This window comes from Morone saxatilis, unplaced genomic scaffold (genome assembly GCF_004916995.1).
Source record: "Morone saxatilis isolate NCDOM2014 unplaced genomic scaffold, NCSU_SB_2.0 Contig4, whole genome shotgun sequence".
NCBI classification, from domain to species: Eukaryota; Metazoa; Chordata; class Actinopteri; family Moronidae; genus Morone; species Morone saxatilis.
Window position 1 is genome coordinate 3,516,668 of NW_023339984.1, and position 21,753 is coordinate 3,538,420.

General features: G+C 38.5%; 1 protein-coding gene across 1 annotated transcript in view; it reads right to left on the reverse strand.

Moving 5' to 3' along the window:
• nrxn2b (neurexin 2b) overlaps positions 1–21,753 on the reverse strand; it is a gene marked incomplete in the record, with an annotated part of 560,348 nt that overhangs the window by 498,195 nt on the left and 40,400 nt on the right. The window contains 1 exon segment of the mRNA XM_035675730.1: positions 12,249–12,269. Coding sequence (XP_035531623.1) covers positions 12,249–12,269 — 21 coding nt within the window.

Here is a 21,753-nt window from a genome sequence, read left to right on the forward strand (position 1 = left end):
CAGCAGAGGAAGTGCACTTCCAATTGAAGAGGCGGTGGCTAGGCTCAATGTTAACAACTGACAGTACGATCCACCTACACTGGTCCTGAGAGGCGGAGATATGGACAGAATACACACATAGAAAAGCAGAATAGTACTGGCTAAAACTTCTCTACATGAAGTCAAACAATATTGACTTAGATGAAAAACTACAACATGAGAGGGACCCCCTCTGCCTATGTGAGATTATTCAACACAGACACAAAACAGATGAGTTGTGAGAAAAGCTTCACTGAACTGAAAAAGGATAAATTAAGGACTGGACTGTTTAATAAAATGTTTTGCACAGCGCAAATCCTTAGAGAAGGAGCACACACAAGCTTACATTTACAATACACCATAGGCACACGCTAAAAGAATAATGTTGATAGTTTTTCCTCCCACACGTGACCACTTTACTGTCTCCTGAGCTAGTCACAGGGTCACATGGCTCCAAACTTACTCTTCTTTACCATCCATTCAGACCACGGTCCACATGAAAACACCCAATTCCCAGAATGCTTTCTGTCCAGATGGGCCGAGCCAGCGACACTTGTTCAATTAAAGGCATCAGGGGAGACCTAACCACTTCATTATCTGCAAGCTGGCCCCACATTGATCAGCCTGTCTGGGACCACTCACAGCCTGTGTGACAGCTTAATCTGGGCCCTGCACATGCACAAACACCGTCTTTTTCACACATGTGCATACACACATTTTCACACACTCAATCTATTAGTAGATTGATGTGAGTGATGTGGATAAACTCTGGATTCTCCACAGGTGTAAGCATGTTTATGTCGGTCTCAAGTCAGCTAAAAAAAGACAGCAAAAGGAACAAGGAAGAGGTTCTGGGGGATTGGATCAGTTTCAACTGTCAAGCCAAGAAAACAAATGGTTGTATTTCTTTCACTTTCCTGGTGAAACCTGCAGAAATCAAACTGCAAGGATAGATTTAAAGGCCCAATCTGGAGTACAAGCTTAGTGGCCACCTGTGGCACCAGGACTGGTACACCACTTGCCTTCTACACGTTCATTTTGCAGGACTGATGACTCAAACAATATAGAGAATAAAACTAGCCGACCTGTTGATACAAGGAGTCGTGGTCTGAATTTCAAACAGATATGGTACCAAATACAGAGTTATATTGGGTCCAAAGAACAAAGCAGAGAATGCATTTGAATGGACATTTGGTTTTCTAAACATCCCATTACAGTAGTTGGTGAGCTTTGAGGGTGCTGTACATCTTAGCTAATGCTGCATCACAACAATTGGTACACTAAAGACACAATGTAAAAATTACAATGGTTGACGTGTGAAATTCATAGTCACACAGAAGTTAATGCACTGACAGTCAACAGTGGCACTGTCCCTGCAGGCCTCCCCACCCCCAAAGACACACACACACACTGAATGGTCACATGGTGTATAATAACACTTTGTGGATGACTCTGGCTTAGTTGACAAAATGAAACCCTGGCCTAGCTGAACAATCATTAACAGTGAGTCTTGGTGAAGTATCTAGGCCACATCTCCTTGCACTGAAACAGCCTGCTGGTTTGACGCCTCAGCCCTTGAGATTTCCCCAACTCCTCCTCTTCCCGGCTTTATCTTTTCTCTTTCTCTCGTTTTCCTATCCCTATGTATCTATTTCTTCCTCTCTTTACATTCCTTTCCTTTGCTCCTTGACCCTCATTTCTCTTTGACCACTGTTCTCCCTTCATTTGTACTTGTCCGACCTCTATTGATCACATGCTAAGAAAGCAAGCAGGCCAGGCTTAAGCCTGAGGGTCTGTGACATTAAAGCTCCTCCTCTCTGGCCCTCAGAGAGTTGGAGAGGCGATAGATAAATAAATAGGAGCTGTAGGGAGTGAGGCTTTGTGGCAGCTGCTGAACAAATTTATGGTGTTTCTGATAACAACTCATCATAGCTGTTAGGCCACGCTGACAGTGGAGAGAAGGAAAACTGGGGAGCCTTGTCGGCAGAGATGTTGTAAAAGGGACAGTTCAACCATTTATTTTTCTTAGAGATGACGGTTTTGTTCATAAACTAGTCTGCAACTGCACACAGGAGGCCACAGAAAGCAGGATTTTATAAAAGAGCCTTGAATTAAGCAATCTACACAAATAAATCTCGGGTATGGCTCAAAGCTGATTTTAATTCATGCTGATTAAAGCTTGGTATGAACTTTTAAAACACAGACAGAGTTCATACAGGTTCATAATGGAGGAGAGAGAGAGAGTTAAGAGCTGTAATGCTTGTGGTCGCAGAGCAGCAAATATTAATCAAACACTGATGACAACATTTTTGTGAAAAGTTTTAATAAATGCCCAAAAAAAAGCAAGCCAAAGAAACTTAAGCGGGACATTTTTATTTAATCAGTGGTGTGCAGACCCTGGCAGGAGCCAGGATGTGATAAATCAAGAAAAGCCTTATTGTACAGTTTGCTGAAGTGTTGACTTTGTAATTTTGTCATCTTGAGGTTTGAATCCAGAATGGACTAATTTTTCAACGTTAATCGTGAGCTGTCTAGGGCAAATTCCCTTCACTTCTAATGCTTGCTGCAACATAAAAAGTAATTTCAAACAAATTTCAAATGGAATGTAATGACATTTAGTTTGGTTTGTCAAGATGGTGGCCATTTCCATTTTACATCAACAGATAAAAGGTTGATTTTATAAAGGACAAAGAAGCACTCAGCAATCAGTGTTCAGCTTTTAATTATGTGAGTGTGTAACTGACATAATGGCCCCCACAGATTGCAAACGGTGGCTTTCAGACTCTATATACCCTGATTAGAAAATAGTTTTAATAAAAGGTTTGTCCTCCTATATATTTTATTACTTTATTACTAGAACCTAGAAAATCTTTACTAAAAATCTCTGTATGCACACTAAGGATAGTGATAATAATGATGATCATTTACTTAATTGCATCAGTTTATATCACAATCCCCCCATCTATTTTGCTACCTGAACATAATTTAGCTAAAATGATGGAACAACAAATTGGAGAGTTGGACAAAATGTCATTCAGTCAAACGTGGGATTGTAATGTATCATTCAAACACAAAGAACCAGAGCAGCCATGTCTGAATCTACGTTCATTGATGGGGTAGGCTTTAAAAGGCCTGGTCCTGATCCAGCAAAATCGGACTAAACCCATGACTATGTAGATTTGAGCTTGGAGCTGTTGCTATAATCAAAAGTTAGAGTAAATTGTTGGCTAGAATCTAAGAACACTAAATCCTGGGCTTATGTCAAATTGTCAACAAAAACTAGTTATCAACAAATGAAAAATGTAGTGCTGAAGCTTTTTCTAGCTCTGTCTATCTCAATATTCAATATTAGAGACAGAATTAATGAAGCAAATATACATCTGGATTCTCAACTCAAACACTTTGTCAGCTTGAGCCTAAAGATATTTTGGGGATTTACAAGCTGTGAATGTTTTCAACATTTTTGTAATTTTTACACAGTTTAAATACTTTAATTCTGCTTGTCAGTCAAGCGCTTTTAGCCCCTGCATTACCATTATCAGCAAAAGCTAACAAATCTTTATGTAGGTGGTCGACAAGGATGCCAAGTTTCAGACTGACAGGTTTGGTATGATGTTTGTCATTTTAAAGGATTACAGAGATTGCTTTTGTTTAGATGGCCATTTGTGTCTTCCAAGCACCTGAAGGATCATGGGAAATAAACATTTAAAAGCCTACATTCTAATGTCTGCGACAAAAAAAAACAACATTGTTGAGAGTATAATATTTTTTCAATTTATTTAAATTTCAAACCACAAAGTCTGACAAAAACAACAAGTAGCGTGTATCAACAGTGCCAATAAAAATCATTGGTACGTGTGTGCATTTTTGGTTAAAGGTTATTGTGTTACACAAGATATGTTTAGATTACAGCATATTTAGACACCACAGATCTGGCTTTTAAGATTAAATGTGGACCGTAAGGCTGTTAAATGTTGTGATATTTTATTTATCTCCTGCTCACCCTCATGGATGTCAAAGACCAGGATCAGATACAGTGCAGCAACCCCTCTGCTGGTATGGTGTCATGCTAAAGGACATTTCAGCTGCTTGCCTACAAAAGGCTTGAACTTGGGTTCGAGGCATTGTTTGACTTCAAATCACAAAGTGTTTTTCTAGACAAATAGAAAAGCTTTGGTTTGAAATTAACCACGGCCTGATCACCAGTGGCCAAAACAAGTTACTCTGTGGCCACAATGTTTAACCCCCATACTGCAAGCTCAGGTTCCAGTATAACAGTTACTGAAAGGCTGTGTGTTGTGTTTGCCAAAGTTATCATATCATTTGGGGTTTTCTTTTGTTTTGTTTTTTAAGTATTATAGCAAAATGTACTTAAAGTATGAAAAGTAAAAGTAATCATCACCAATTTACGGGCTTTGTGGTGTCTATCCCTACCAGTAATCCCGGTGGCCGATGCCATATACCTTCCTTTCCATTAATAGAGAAATTGCATGTGAAATGATTTGTGTTTAAAGTTTAAGGTCAAGTCATGCCACACTTATTTTTAAAGATAACTGAATTAAACGTATAAAGTAAAATACAGTGAGTCAAAAAAACAAAACAAACAAAAGATTCAAGGCAATGCCAAGAAATAGAAGGTACAAGAATAAAAAGAGGCAGAAAGCCTGATGGTGATTGCAAAAGAAGACTAAATAAAAAAAGTGATAAGAGATGTGAGAGAGAGAAAAGAGGATGAAGCAAGAGAAAAATACATTCTCCAATCTACCCTACTTGAATCCCAAAAGAATATCATTTTACATTCAAGCGGAGGGAGGTCCTCAGTGGCAAAACAAGCTCACTCAAGTGTTACTATTTTCCCATTATGAAATTGAGGGAGGGATGAGGAGAGAATAGCTCTATTCCCAATTTCCCTTCTTTTATTGGTCACTCATTCATCTCTCCAGCCTATTGATCTCAATTTTACCAGACCATTTTTTTCTGTACTGCCTCAGTGCCACCAACAGCCCTTCATACATAATTGTACACTGCTAAATGAATGTTGGACAACAAATAAAGGCCTAACAAGACAACTGAATCAAATGTTCACCTGGTGAATGCATCAGAGTAAGAAAACTGTTGGCTTTGGTTCTAAGAAGACGACGAAAAAGTGTGGTATTAGTCATCAGAGAATGAGTTGGGCCATAGACAAGATAAATGATGGTAAAACACACACCGGCATACGTATCACATACAAAAGAAATGCAAAGTATGTCTTATGAGGAACACAAAAAAAAGAAAAAAAAACACGCACACACCTAAACTAAAGAAAAATGTGGTAGTAAACACCTTCGTCAACCTTTTGGCTTAGCAGCAGGATGGAAGTGAGAGTGAGTGTGAGTGTTTTTATTTTCTTAGTGCAGGCTTTCAGCTGTGGAGCGGGTATGAGATGGACTTTTTACTGGGGTCTGCCCAAATGCCATCTCTCGCAGTGTCATTTGGACTCTTAGCTTTGCAGTCAGTGGCATTTCATGGCATAAATGAAATCAGAAAAGGCTGCAGGTACAAAACAGGAGTGTTCTCACACTCTAGAAAGAATGGCAAGTTTTGTGGAGAGTTGGAAAAAAAGTATGAAGCAGTGACACTTGACAAATCAGGCTGAAAGTGACAGTGGGTTGAAAATAAGAATCTATTAGCTTTTACATATATCCCCAGCATGCCAGTCTACACACACATATCATAAATCTATGCTGTAGGCTACTTCTCAAACCTTTTAGTAGGGATGACCCGATCAAGTTTTTTTTTGCCCCTGATCTCATCTGAGTCATTTAATATTGAGTATCTACTGATACTGAGTCCTGATCCAATACTTGTCTTTTCCTAAATAATAAAGTTGTCCTTCAAGTACATTAAAGTTATTAAAATTAATACAATGTGTATGCTTGACAATTGAATAGCTCTGCAGTGCACCAAGAAAAATAATTGCATGCACTGAAGCAGTTATGTTTATTCATTTATTTATTTATTTTCTACAATATAACAGTAGTATAATAACAAGTACAAAATAACAAACCCTCTCTGTAATCTTTTTGGCCCTGTCACTGTCTGGAGGGAGTTTCTATCTCCAGTGTTTGTTGCTTTGTGCAGTCATTACCTGAATTAACTGTATTCTGTTGAGTGTTTGTTGTCTGTACATCTTTTGCGCGGATTACATGAATTAATTACTATTATTGGCTTTTGGTTTGCGGGCTTTTGTCGCACTTGCAGTGGCATGGAGAAGTTGGTATGTATGTGGTTGTATCGGCTCTCTCCACTGCTGTTTGTCTCCATTCGAGCCAGCTCTCACACCAACACACAGAGCTCAGCAGAGTGAAGGAGACACAGACAGCGGATTGGAGAGTTGACGACAGCTGCACTCATTGGGTTGCGTGAAAGCTTTTCCAGTAAAAAACGCTTTGTGACAGCTGAAGTCCACAAATGTCTTATTTTGCCCACAACCCAAACATATTTAGTTTACTGTCATAGAGGACTAAAGAAACCAGAAAAATGTCACATTCTGGAAGCTGAAATCAGAGAATTTGGACATTATTTTCTTCAAAATGTCTCAAAATGATTAATTGATCACCAAAATAGTTGCAAATTAATTCAATAATTGGCAACTAACTGATTAATTGACTAATTGTTAAAGCCCTAACACCTATACATGACAAAAACCTGTGGTTTGTGGTATACAATTTTAAAGCCTCAAAATGGGCGTTTTGGCCACCGCCATGACAGTTAGACGGAGCCAGCGCAAGCCAGCAGGCGTGACATAGTTGATCTACACTCATTGGCTGCACAGTTTTTTTTTACTAAATAAACATCATAATGTATTGAAGAAAATGTTAAACTAGCGACTGAGACCCTAAAGACCCTTTACTGAGCTCATAAATTAAGTGTCAAGTCGGATAATTCTCCATTCAGGTGAATGGGATCGGTGTATTATTGCAGCCAACAGTGCTGCCACCTGCTGGAATTTACACAGAATGCAGGTTTAATACACTTCGTGTTGGCTTCACTTTTCCGACCCGGAAGTTCTGTCCATTATATATACTGTCAATGGACAATACACAATACACATAACTATGATCTCTTATGATAGTGTCAAACATTAAGGTCAAAGCTTTATTAAAGATTAACAATGGGTGTTAACACCAAAGTCTTGAGGTGTTGCCTTTGAATATATTAATATGTGGGCAAATAAACGTCTTTCAATTCAATTACATTTCATAGCTGTAAAAGCAAGTTATAATCTAAATATCACAGCATTAAATACACAGTGTGGGCAATAATAATTCAAACTGGGTCCACTTCTTATTTCTTTGCAGTCTCTTCCCCGGTCTACTCTATGTAGCCTTCAATAGCCCAGTAAAGCTGCATTTCACAGCTTCCTATAAAGGGCATCTAACCAATAAGCCTCTTAGCTACAACCTATAAGTTTATCTTCCCAGAAGAGGGAAGAAGGTGATCAAGATGAAGAAGAGAGGACAGAGAAAAAGAGTGAGAGAACTGGTAGAAGGAAAGCAAGGAAGAGATGTCGAAAGTAGAGGTGGCAAGAAGACAAATCAGGAGATTGAAGAGACAGGGCCAAAGCTAAAAAAGGTGGAAGCATAAGGGGAGAGGAAGAGAGAAAAAAATCATAGAGTGGTAGCTGTAGAGGGATCGAAAAAAGAGGAGGCTTACTAAGACTGTATCCCTGACCGGGCATAAATTAGTTGGTGAAGACAACCAAACGACAGACAAGGCTATATAAACTCCAAATACCCCATAACCCCAAAATCCATTGGGAAATGCATGAAAGACTGTCTTTTTTTCCTATTTCAAAAGCAACAATGGCACAGAGGTGCACAACAAATTTTCATTTTAGTACACAGGGGAAACGACTACTTTGAAGAAAGCGTTAAAATCCCTTTCAAAGCTCATTGTAGTATGTCACTGTATAGTAGAAGTGCTGAAGTTATGACTTGTGTGTGGTGGGTAGAGGGAAAACAGTCAACTAAAAGTGTTTAATTTATAAAAAGTCATGCAAAATGTAATATGCAAAAAACAGTGGTGGTTGGTCTGCTGCACCCTTTCAGCTACTCGAAATAGAAAAGATCATATAAATCAAAATAATCTAATTTGATGAAGCTCTTTGAAAAGCATCATGATTTAAAAACCCAACTATATATATAGTGTTTACTGTATGTATAGAAGTATCAGATAGAGGCTTAGCTAGTAGCCATTTAAAGGTTTTACTGCTCTGTACTAGTCTGCAAATGCAAAAGCAAACAAAGAAAAACTCAAGAAAAGCAGCAAAATCTGGCACACCTAATGCTCTTCTTTATATACACACACACACACACACACACACACACAAGCACAAACACCACACAACACCAGAGCTTCAGGCCATGCATTGTCCAATCCATTTCTCTCTACATCATAGCAAACAGCCTGTGGCCACGCATGTTGACACTGAAGCATCTGGAGTTGCTCACAAGTGGACGCCCACTCCATCCCTCTAGACTTTGTTATCACACAGCAGAAAAATAGAAAGAGAAAAAAAGAGTGTGAGCTGAGTGGGGTGAAATTAACGTCTTGTGAGAACAGGCATGGTTGGACTCCTCCAAGACCTGAGGATGCTTAATCTTACTGCAACATCTGGCAGACTGGGCAAGCAGAGGCAACATCAAGGCATCCTACTGTCCAAAGGCTCTTGAGCAATTTCAGAGCTAAAGACACCATTCACTTCTGTTCCACACTTCCACTCCTTGGTAATTTTTTCCTTGCAATGAGGTTACTCTGTGCATGTGTGTTGGTTTATTTGCAGCCTGTTCTTTTCAAGTGCTTGACAGTAAAAAGCTAGCCAGCAATCTTCCACAATCGATTGCTTTGTTTGAACACTGCAAATCTCTTGTGCGTTCAATGAAAAATGCAGAGTTAAGCTTTATTGATCGGAAAGAATGGACAAATAGCGTTGTTATGCCATGCGGTTATATAAACGAATGCCTATCATTCTCAATTGCTATTACAATGTCTTCTTTTTTGGCAAGATCAAAACAGTTTTCATCAACCAGGTGGTCAGCCTTTTAGCCAATGGTATTCCAAATTACAACAACAGTTAGAATATGAATAAGGATCACGTACAAGAACCATTTGTTCCAGAAATAAACAAAATCTAGGTTAATACCACAATGACATCAATGCATTTAATATTTGCTTTACTGTGTGTTTTCTCCTTGATCCCTGTTGTCTTAATGCACACGCATTTAGAAAACATTCAAGTTTTTGGTCTATGATTTTGTTTTATTTCTCCTGAGCAAATAACAAAATCCATAATCTGGTTTGGATGATCCAAAGTAATCTCCTATAACTACAGGCCCCACTCAAATCTATAATCCTGTATCTCTAGCCAACATCAAACCCCATTTTTTACGCCGGGGAAAAGAAAAAAAATTGTTATTGCCCTCCCCCGAGGGTGAGATTAAGTTTGAGGTCTGCGTAGCTCAAAAAGAAAAGATCATTAGCCTTGATCAGATTGATTAAGATCAGCGTGGGCAGCTCAGAACTTCCCTCACCCAAACACAGCACCAGGTCACAAAATCTATCAGCCAGTCTCAGAGGCCAGTCACACTGACCAGGGTTAGGTTGGATCTGTTACTGTCCAACTGTAGATGAGCCATTTCTCTTTCGGCCGTGTTCATGGTCATGGTCATGGTCTGTCAGACCATCAGTTGGAGGAAAATTCTAAATGGGTATCCTTCAGCATCTGAATGAACAACATGCATTTTTAATGCCTCTGGAATGTATTATTTCTTCAGTTTTCTTTTTTGCAACAATTTCTCAACCAGGCATAGTCAGCTTTACATTTACATACATTCATATCAAAAATATAAATCAATACCAAAACAGTATTTCTTCAAAGTTCAATGCCTTGCACAAGCCCACCCTCCAAATAGATCCAAGTGGATAAAATGGTTACCTCTAGGTCATAAACCCATTCACCTGTCCTCTAGGCTACCTCTGCCTCAAACTTTATAGCCATTTCTGTATTCGCCTCTACAGGAACACCTCTGCACCAGGCTATGAGGTAAACCTGTGCTTACATAATGAAACTATATATCACACGCGCAGTCCTCAAGGGATAGGACATGTTTGGCGATCAGTACACAGATGGCCATGCGCGGCTGGTTCGCCGGTAAAAACAGGTCAGTGTCGCAGGCAGATCATCAATTGAGGCCCTACAGTGTAAGAGTGAGGGCCACCGGCCGCCTTGCAGGGGCACTGGTCTCCCCGGGGCTTTCAGCATCACTCTGCATCATCAATCTCAACCAACCTTTGAACACATGGTCACCGACACTAATTAGACCAAATACGTTCACAGGGAAACCCTAAAAATAGAAGAAAGAAGTGCAGTAGCACTCTGAGGGTTTGGTATCAGAGACAATGGGCCATTAAATAAATCTATCGAGCTGTCTTGTTGATACAAAATACACTGGGAACTGGGAACACAACTCCTTGTTTTTAATTAAATGACATGGCTTTAGAGAGCACACATTAATTGAGGTGTTAGCAATTAGATTTTAGGACTCAAGTTATATTAAGTATCAGCATAAAACACTTTTTGTTTTCTGACCCTGGAGTATGTGTTGGAGTCAAAATAAATTCCGAAGCTTTTTAAAATATTCTTAAAAAACCCAAGGGATATTTTATATTAGAGTTACGGTGTTGCTGGAGGAAACACCTAGACCTCTGCACAAGGAGAGGTGTTCCCCTCTCAAATTGCTGGGAGCCCACATAATTAATAGTAAGCTTAACCTACAACACATGCCCTTGCCCAGTACAAAGAAATATCTGCAGAATATACTTCAGATCAGTAAGAAAACTGCAAGAGCTGAGATAAAAAATAAGGCCTGAGTGACATTGCCTTGACATAAAACAGCCCACAATATTTGGTACTTTGCTACACTACTTTGTACAATAACACTTAACTGTACATCTGTACATGTGTTAGAGTTAGCAGCAAGTTAACAGAAGACTCCAGGGTGGCTCAGGAGTTGTCTGCCCTCTCTTGGGACTGTCACAGAGTAAAATCACTCCTCTACACCAGCCTTCTCTTCCCATTCTCCACCTCCCTCTCTCTCTCCTTCTCTTACAAAGCGTTCCTGCCCCTCTCCTCACTCTACATCAGTCTGGACGGGCTCCACCATCAGACAGAAATGTGCAATTGCCACCATTTAATCCTGCTCCCTTCCTTCCCCCTGACACTTCCCTATCAAGGGCTTCAGTGGTACTGGCATGGGTCCCAACTAAAAGGACATCACACAGACGTAGACGTGTACGCACACGCAGTAATTAGAAGAAGTTTGCTCTCACTCATGTAGGAAAACTGAAAATATGTCAGTTTCAAACAGTCTAAGTACAAGAATTCTACATACCAAGAAGAAGAAGAAGAAAAAGCAACTCCAAAACATGCAAACATACGCACACACCCATACCTAGGCAGCTGTTCACTACTTAACCCATCGATTCCAAAAAGCTTGTCTGTCCATCTGAGTGTCTGATTTGACTGGCAAACAGACTCAGTCAACCAGCCGGTGAATCTTATCCTGAACAGTGCAAAGTGGAAACAGGCAGCAGCCTGCAGACAGACAAGCTAAGGCTGATCTATCCATAAAGTCTGCTACATCCAGCACTGGTTTGGTGCCTGGCCCAAGGGCTAATGAGGCCCCTCAGGGCTCCCCAACTGGCAGCCTTCGTTCACCTTTTTTTGGAGATAGGAACGGGAGGAAAGCAGGAAGACAGCATCTCAAAACCACCATTTCCTATATCTTGTTAACTTTAACAAAACCTTGTTATCTGGTAAATTGACTCAAGATTGCCAGGCTGCCTTGACATTTTTCTATTTTTTAAGTGCATGAATATATTCCTACAACCATATGCTAATATAGAGAGGGATAAACCACAATAAAAACAAAATGAAATTTAAAAAAGACAAGATAAAATAAACAAGAGGTAAAATAGAAATCATTTTGGTTGTACATCCGTCACTTTTGTGTTATTTGGAAACTGTAATTTAGGCCCCCTGGAAGTCACTTATAACCGCAGTCCAAACTGACAATGATCCTCCCCATAGGGAGCGCACACAGTATTAACAAGCAACCAGCATCAGCATCCATGACAGCAATAAGGGAAGCCATCAGAGGGCCTGAAGAGTAAAGCATCAGTCTTACCTTCAACAGCATACTCTTCAGCTTCAGGGGAAGGTCCAAAGGGAATTCATGGAAGAGAAAGAGAGAGAAAAGACACAAAGAGCAGACTCATTAGATGTTACTTTTTCTTCAAATAATTGTCTTCCTCTTTTTTCTTCAGACAAAATCTTCACGAGATAAAATCTAAATAAAGACCACCAATGAGGCTTGAGATCCCGGAGATTTGACAGAAAAACAAAATTAAGTTTGCTCCCTTGAATATATAATCTGATGTATTTAGAATGCTGACTATCTTAAAAGCCTGTAAATGGCCCAATATTTTCACAAACACAAATTACTCTCTTAAAGAAATGCCCAATAGGAGGGTAGAGAACCCTAAACCAGAATACAGTAACCAGACTACCTCCCATAGGGAACAGGAGGCTTCAACCAAAGAGGATCCCCAGCTGAGAGACACTGACTTTCACACACTTCTCTCTGGCTTAATGATACAGTGAGGGGGAGTCGAAGAGATCAGGCTCCAGCAGGACGCTTTACTTAAAAAAAGCTACCCTACAGCAGCAGAGGCCAGTCTGTAATGCTAGAAAATAAAACTGCAGCCGCCTGCCACTCTAGAAACCCCATGTTGGAGGATGAGGCACTACCCAAGAATGTAAAACAGCCTCTAGCCTGGCATGGCCTCCCTGTGGAGAGCTTGGCATTTTGATCTGCTGTTGTGGCTGCTGGGCCCGGGTCTTCATGGGACACTGCTGTATTAAGTTGTAGCACGGTCAATACTATTTTAATTTAACTCTACACTGCACTGGCTCAATGTGTTTCTCTGCTACAGTATTTCAGCCAGAGCATTAATAGCTGCAGGCATTTTGTGCCACAGCAGCACAGAATTTATCTGGGGTGTCATTATTCTCAAAATCCACCATTAGATTGAAATCTTTTTCCAGCACTAATGGCTATGCCATTGTTAGATTATCTAGCCTTGATATGTAAAGATTAACAGATCACTGGTTTTATGCCCTGACAACTGTCATTTACATGCTCAAATTATTATTTAAAAAGGTATCAAGTATGATATAACCTTAGGAATGTACCACACTAAGGCCATATGGTTAAATTATTCATTTAAAATATAACAACCTATTTCATCAGTTAATTGGTAACAAAAAGTCAACTGCAAAAACCTACCATGTCCAGTGTGTAACATTTAGGAGGATCTATTAGCAGAAAATATATATCATTTTCATAGTAATGTTTATATTGGTGTATGATCACCTGTAAATAAAATAAGAACTGCCTTATATATATGTAGAGATGCAGTGGGTTGCATTCCATGGAGGCCGACATGTTGTTTCTACAGTAGGCCCGAATGAATAAAACAAACACTGACGCTAGATAGGGCCATATGCATGTTCTCACAAGTTTCACAGCCAACATAGTTTTTCCTTGGTGCTTAGAAGAGGAGGGTGAAGCAAGGGAGATGCAATCTGCAACTACACCGCTATGTTACTAATTCCTACACACTGGTCCTTTAAGCAAGTGAATGCTATAGGGGTAGTTAAGTTACTTTAGCCATAACATGGTGAGATAAGCATAATAGTTACAGTAATATAGTATAATAGAATGGATGTTTGTGTTCAGTGTCACAGAAGAGTAATAAAACGTCCATGTTCATGCAGTGTTACAATGGTGTCCTTCAACATTCTTTAAAGCATAGTTGGGTTAAACGCTTCATACCACAGATAAAATGTTACCAGTGGAAACACTTAAATTGTTAGATAACTGTAGTGACAGTGGATAAAGAGGGTCAATCAAAGAACTGCAATACATATCCAACTCTGACAGTGGCCGTAATGTCAAGTTGGAGTGTTTTTTTTCCCCCATTTGGAGATGTGTCGTAGTAGGCAATGGTGGAGAGGAAAAATAAATTCTGCTTTTGATTTCGATGACTGAAACTGAAAGTTAATTTCGACCAGTTTTAGATTCAGAATTAAAATTGTGACACCTCTACAATTTATGAAAACTATGAGGAAAGGCAAAGTGAAAAATATTCTACATTTTAGAGCTTTGTAGGGAAGCCTGCATAGTTGCTCACTTTTAACATTAAGATCTGATGATAACATCACCCATTTATAAATCTGAAACCCACCACCAGCCACTGACGTGGCTGAAAAGTAAGACTGTCAACCAGATTTTTCATAACACACCAGTGCAGTTCCTGAAAAGTGGTTTTACTCCTGACTTTCCTGTACATGGACTGAACCTTATCTTTCTCTCTCTGAATTCTGTACCATTGACTATTAATGACTATTATCTATGAAAGCATCTTCAGAGGGTATTGAGCTTAAACAATGATAATACAGACAACTGAAACCACAGGGTTCATCAAATAATGACTCCTGGAGACATTTTATTCTCTTTTTGCTCTTCTGTTGTCCCCTCTGTTGTCACCCTCCACAGGGAGCTAGGCGACAACAGCAGCCCTCAAGGACATCTAATCAAGACATCAGGAGTTCTTTAGTTGAAGGATGGTCTCACCATGCATTCTTGCTGAACTGCTCTGAATTGAGTTCAATGGGAAAATGTGACTGTCACAAGTACTGTCATTTACCATAAAAACCATCAACATAAAACAATATAGATTAGACCTCTCTTTAAATGTAGATAGTTTGGGGTGCATTTAAACAGCAGAAAGGATACCAGCACGCCTTCATAAATGATGGAGCATTTGCCAAACTGAAGCATAGGAACCGAGTTTGTCTGATGTCGAGTGGTTTTTTATATAATCACTGGCCATGACTCTGCCTTTCCTCTCTTCTCATCTCTGATCATAATCCATCATCCTTTCTTTCATTGTGCTCCCTTCATATCCTCCTCTCTCCCAAGCTGAAGCAAACATGTTTGATGTACAGCAGAGGTTCATATCATCACTGGCCATGGCTTTGCCTTTTGCTTCCACTCATCTCTGAACATAGTCTCTAATCCCATATTTCTTTGAGGTCCCTGTGTCTGTCATAACTCAGCTTCATATGGTACCATAGAGGGAAACCTGGAGAGACAGAAGAACAACAAACTTTTTTTTATTCTGAAACACTAGAACAAATATCTTGGTTTATTTGGACTAAATTCCTGAGGATAGCACCAATGCTCAGACCCGCTCACAACTGCTTTGGTAAACAAATGGAAAGACCATTAACTTCTCACATTATGTTTTTCTTAAAAGCAAAGAAACATTTTAAAAAGAGAAAAACATGGAAACTGACAAATGACAATTTTAAGACAGTTTTATGTTTGCACATAAAAGCCAGACGAAAACAATTAAGAGCACCACTTGAAATGGAAAACATATCAACAAATTCAACTTTTAGTCTTTCAATAAATCATATTCAAGCTCTAAAACTTTAAAAAATTTTTGTCACATTCTCTATATTGCACCTAGGAAGAAATTCCTTATCTCTTGAGAACGTAATATCCATTAATATGCCATGTTACAGGAAATAGAAGTCCACCACTTATTGATAAATCTATATAATTTAAAGGGTGATTCTTACTTGACAAATATTCCTTTTGAGCAAGAATTGTTTCACACTGGGAATAGTTGTGAAATTTAGCCTTAGGGAAGAAATACGATATCAGTCAAGACACTTGATAGGATATACCCCATCTCTTTAAGCTTGTTGCTTTCATCCCATTGATGGTTTCCAGTAGTCTTAACCACCTATTACCTTTATCCCAGAGCTGTTTTCCATTAGGCTGTATCCCACATAGCCTCAGGCTTTTAGCTCCACTGGGAGCCTAGTCTTTTCAATGTACTTTGTGATTCATACAGTATGGGAAAGAACGTTTTTCAGAAGACAACACTCTTAAGCTTTCCTATGTATATGTGATGCCCCTGTGCAAATATAGGCCCCATTGCTAAGGCTTAGAATCCTGTCTGTGATAGAAAGATGTATTCAAATTCTTTATTCTAACCTTTTCCACCCAATCACAAACTAAAGAAATATAAAAGCTGAAATGAACTCACGTTAAAATTGACAGCCAGTCAAATGTGACACTTCTTTCATATATCTCAAAATTAGTGTGCAATACCTCCAGCAGCAAAACTAAAATTAATCAAGGAGACAGTCAGGGTATAAAAGAGAGCAGAAATCAGACGTGGGCTGCAATCAAAATAAATAAAATAAATACTGAACTAAAATTCAGATGGAAGCAATGAAGAAGCTGGATTTCTTCACCAATGAATCCCTGAGGGCTTTGGAGGCAAATGAGAGACTTTTCAGACCTAATCCTCACCAAGCTAACTAAAGGATTTACCGAAGGGAGAAAAGCATGCCTGCATTGAAAAACAACCCCCTCTCTGTCACTGTCCTCCTATTTCTTTGCACATGAAGAAAGCTACACAATTTACTGTTGGTTGGATACAAAAACAGCCTGAATTGGTGTTGTAATATTGCAAATATTACACACTAGTTGTAAATATGAATAACAGTTTAAACATAATCATAACTTCATCAGCAAAATTGCAAATATATTACAGCTCAACTGCAGGTTAAATATCATTAGTATGTAGGAACCAGATTTAAAATAAGATATACAATACAGGATATGGTTGCGAAAAGAACTGTTAAGCCAATCTGTCACGTAATAAGAAATGTGGCCTCAGAAGTCAACCATTGTGTTTCTATGTATTGTGATTGCAATTATCTATACTCATGATAGATAAAGGGCTAAAGCACAGCAGCAAGTCATCACAAGTTTGACATCACATCAGCAAGAAAGTGATTGTTTATCCCTTGCAATGCTATACACTGCTAGAAAAGCACATGCAAATCATGCAGACATCAATCCCTGGCACGCTCCAACACAATTTTACTAAATTTGATAAACTAGCCACAAACTGAAATACAAATACAACTGAGACAGTAACAAAAAGTTTGAACTCTGTAGTAATGTATGCATGTATGTAAAATATATAAAATAAACTATATACAGTATGATAAAGTTATGGTTACTTAATTACAATAACTAAACAGTAACTTTATGAGACAGCTGGACTCGCAAGATCACACAATCACGAGTGAATCCACTGTGTCAGGTCAAAGTACAGTGGTACAGGCCCAAGCAGTGTCCTTTGAGGAAGTAATGGCAGCTAAAGTAAAAGGCGCTACAGATGCAGCTGCCTAGAATTCCCGGGTGATCCATGACAGGCCCTTGCTTACCTACATGGAAGGAATAGCGGCTCCCATAAAGGTTTGCATAGATACTGCTAGTATCAGTTATATCACAACTGGAGAGTATTTCTTCACCAAAAGAAGAGCAAAGAATGGCACTCAAAAATTTGAGTGCCATTGTTTTGAGAAGATGTTTATCCTCTTCTCTTAAAAAAACAGCCAACCATCTGGTGCAGTCAAGTTAACTTAAATGTATTTAGACTTTAGGAAACAATATTCTGTCCATAAAGTGGACAGCTAATGTCCTTATCTGTTTTCCAGCTGTAGTTTACCCACCCTGTTTTTTGTAGCTTAAATGTGGTATAAAGAAAAAATAAATCACATGGTGGATATTGGAGCAGCACACAGTACAACACTTTCTTTGGATCCTCACAGGTTCGGACATTACCCAAACAATGCTGTGTTGGAGTAAGAGTGGGCTGGTTTTGCTTTTTAGGCAGCAACTGCCATCAAAGAGACCTCAAAGTGCTGCGATTAACACTGCTTCTACTGCTTTCTTTGGTATACCTTATATTGAATTCTACATAATAAACCAAAAAAAGTGTAGCAAAAAGGGATACTTAATTTGATATAGCTGTGTCTTGCTTTGCAAACCATTATTTTACATGGTCTATAGTTGCGAAGAAAAGCCTGTTATTTTGGCCAACTGAGTGTCACTCGGGGAACTGATATTTCAAAAAGCAAAAGTGAAGAGAAAGAACCCTTTGCATTCAAGGCTATTTGACATGACTTCAGAGAGGAAGAATAAATGACATTTGTGAATAACAGAGACGGAGTAAGTGGAGAGAAGACAGGCAGATGGATAGAAACATGCACACACACAAACTCACAAACTATACCCCTTTCCCCACTTCTTTACATTCTAATCAGAGGGAAGCTTTGTCCTGAACTCCCCCAGATTGTCAAAAACTTTCTGAGTGACAAGCTAATCCACCAGACATAGCCTTTGCAGATTTCACAGAAAATCTCGACAGCAAAACACAAAACTTCCATCCGACAAATGTGCAAATATGGTTGAGGCTTTCTAATCCTGATAAAGAAAAAAATAAGCAAATTGACTGATTTATCTACACCACACAATATTACAGTATTCTCCATTTAATACAGGATGTCAGGAAGGGAAAACGAGAACTGGGGTCAAAAGGAAAGGATTAGAGGGATGCAACCTTAAACAGATGTATAGGGTTTTACTTTACTGAACAGTAAGACGCGTTTCAGGTGTACTTAAAATGTCCTGTATTAACACAATATTTGAAAATATGGTATAATGTATACCTCACCTGTTTTAAATTAATGTCAACTGACATTACAAAATAACCAAAATAACCATAACCCTAAGACCTAAAGACTTTAAGAATATGCAATTCTAAGAAACATTATTTCTTTTAAGTCTCAGTTTTAGTTTGGTTAATATGCTTCCTATTTGGATATTTTATGCTCACGCAAATATTAGGTGTTAGCAGATCTGGATACTAATTTCAGGCATAAACTTTAACACTTTTTATTCTTAATATACATTTAGAAGATTGTTCATTATCCACTCTGAGTGCTTTCTGTAAGAGTAGACATGATTATTATATAAACAATCATGCACATCTGTAGTATATCCGTTGTACTTTCAGACTTAGAGGGAGACTAGTGTATAGTCACACAGTGCTGACTCAAAGCAAAACCAGGTTTCAGAGGGAGGTCAGGGAGAGGATTTAACTTGAGAAATGAATGGGGGTCAACCTCTCCTGCCAATGGCATCACAGCACTGAGAGTTAAAGTTAGAGGACAGGGTAAAGGCAATGGTTGACATACATCAGGGCCCTTGGACAAGGTTCAACAAGGACAAGGTCAGACAGAAATAAAGATAAAGAGAGACAGCAAGATAAAAATATAGACTGAAAGTGAAGATTTAAAAAATCCTTTCGTTGCAGTGGGCAACAATAGATACTAAAATGATCATCTTAATAAAATACGGAGTCATCTTTAATGTGTGGTTCATAAATTAAATGTAAAGCTAATAGTCATTTTACCATACCCTGTATGAGGACAGAATTTGAGGAGCATTAGCTGTAAAACAGTGTAGCAGTGGGATTATTTTAGATCCTTTTTTTATAAGAAAACATCAACAATGTGTTTCAGCAGGGGAGAGCAAAAAAGAACTGATTCCTAACAGTTCAAATGAGACGTAGGCTAATTAAGAAGAGATGATCACTTGTCTAATAGAAGCCGACTGGGGAGAGCAAGGAGTGTGGAGGAGGCAAAAAGACAGTAAAGAAGACAATTTGTTGATGCTCAAAAAGATATGGGCGTGGAGGGGTGGGGGAGCAAACAGAAACATGAGATTATACAACCCAATCTGTTCTGTGAAGAGCAGCAATAAAAAAGGTTTCCTGAGGTCAAACCTAGCTTCAAATGCAGTTCCATAAAGGCAACTTAAATAAAAAGACACGGATGGAAGGTTTGTAAGATGACTTGATTTAAATACATCATTTACATTCTACTTCCTTTTCCTCCTGTGGGTGACTGACAGGACGCAAAGTGTAACATAATAAAGCACTAATATGACAACACTTAACTGAGGCACAATGAAATATTGAAAAAACTGAAACTTTGACTAAATCAAAAGAAGGCTTCATGTTTGCTGTGATGGATTATCTAGCTCTGTCTATTTTCAAGTCTGTGGAACTTGTTTTCCACAATATACAAGGATGGATGGCAGCAAATGGCTTCTTATGAAGGGGAGAAAATGAGCCCTGATATCTCTAGCTCTGCTGACTGTGTGCAGGCAAACTACAATGATTATCCTTCACAGATTAAATGGATTGCACCTGTGTGACACAGAAAGCTTCACAGCACTATTAAAATGCTAACAACTCTATGCATTAAGACTATTTTAAATTGGAAAAAATGGCAGGTACAGGTGTGTGTGTGTGTGTGTGTGTGTGAGAGAAACCTAAATTGAGATTAAGTGCTTGTATTAACACTACCAATAGACCTACAATAAAGTTTGTAAGGCAACACATTTTTGAGGGATTATTTCCTGGCAGAGACTTTCCATTTCTTCCTGCAGGTGTCAGGTGATTGACAGTAAGCAGAGCGGGGCGTTGTGGAAAGAAAAGAAAACTCAACAGAAACCGAAACAAAACCACATTAAGGCTTCGTGTGTTGGATTATTAGTCATCACAGTACTGTTTTCTTTCACGCTGAACATGAATGCAGGCAGCAAAAGGCTTCTGAAAGTAAGAAACTAGTCATAATTCTAGCTATGTTTACTGTAGGCAGATATCTGCAGTCATGATATAAAGACGTGGGAAAACAAGACGCTTGGTATGAATCGAACAAACATTTACTAATTATTTAACTTATTGTTCAAAAACAGTATTTTGTATGCCTCTTGTGCAACTAGTTATTTAATATGAAATATGTATTTTTCTGACCAATATTGTGATCGTGATTTATGTTGTGATTAATTTCTATAAATAACACTACGGGCCTGTGTTTGTGGTCCAGATAGTATTACAATAAATGATTGTTCCATTGTCACAAGCTTAAATCTTATTTCTACAATAATAGAATAGATCAAATACTGCAATTACTTGTTGATGAGAACCTTCCGGGTTCAGTCAGAGAAAAGTCTAAATAACCTTGCCAACTGATCAACAGATACATTAATAGATTGCATTAGTTATATAGTGACATTACTCGATAATATTCAAATACTAAAAGACATTCAGAAATAAATTATATTTATTGATGTCAGATGTGACTAACGTACCATAACGTTCAATCTATACAGCTGTTATAGTTTTGATATCAGATTTACCACCTTTACTGAATACTAGGGATGCACAATAATTATTGGGACGGATGAATTAGCAGCTGATAATGGGAAATTTATATTATAAATTATAAATTAAATTACAGCCGATAAATTATCTGTCCATAATAATTTATTTTAAATTCAATTTCAAATGCAAAGCGATCAGCAGAGCAAGTATTGTAGTTTTTTTTATGTACTTAACTAGAAAAAAGTGAAACATCTGAAGAGTCAAAACTGTTATTTTTGTTGCATTATCAATAGTGATGTCAGTTAGATTTGGTTAGAAGAATGAATATTAAAAATAATCCACCTTTGCTCACTACATCTGAGCCTTTTCTTACCATCAGGTGTGTAAAAACTACAGGATATAAACTTATTTTTAAAATACAAAAGGTGGAAAGTACTTATCTTATCAGTTGGGGCAGAAAAGCAGGTAATTATCGGTTATTGTACTGGTTGAAAAATAATCCATATTGTGCATCCCTACTGA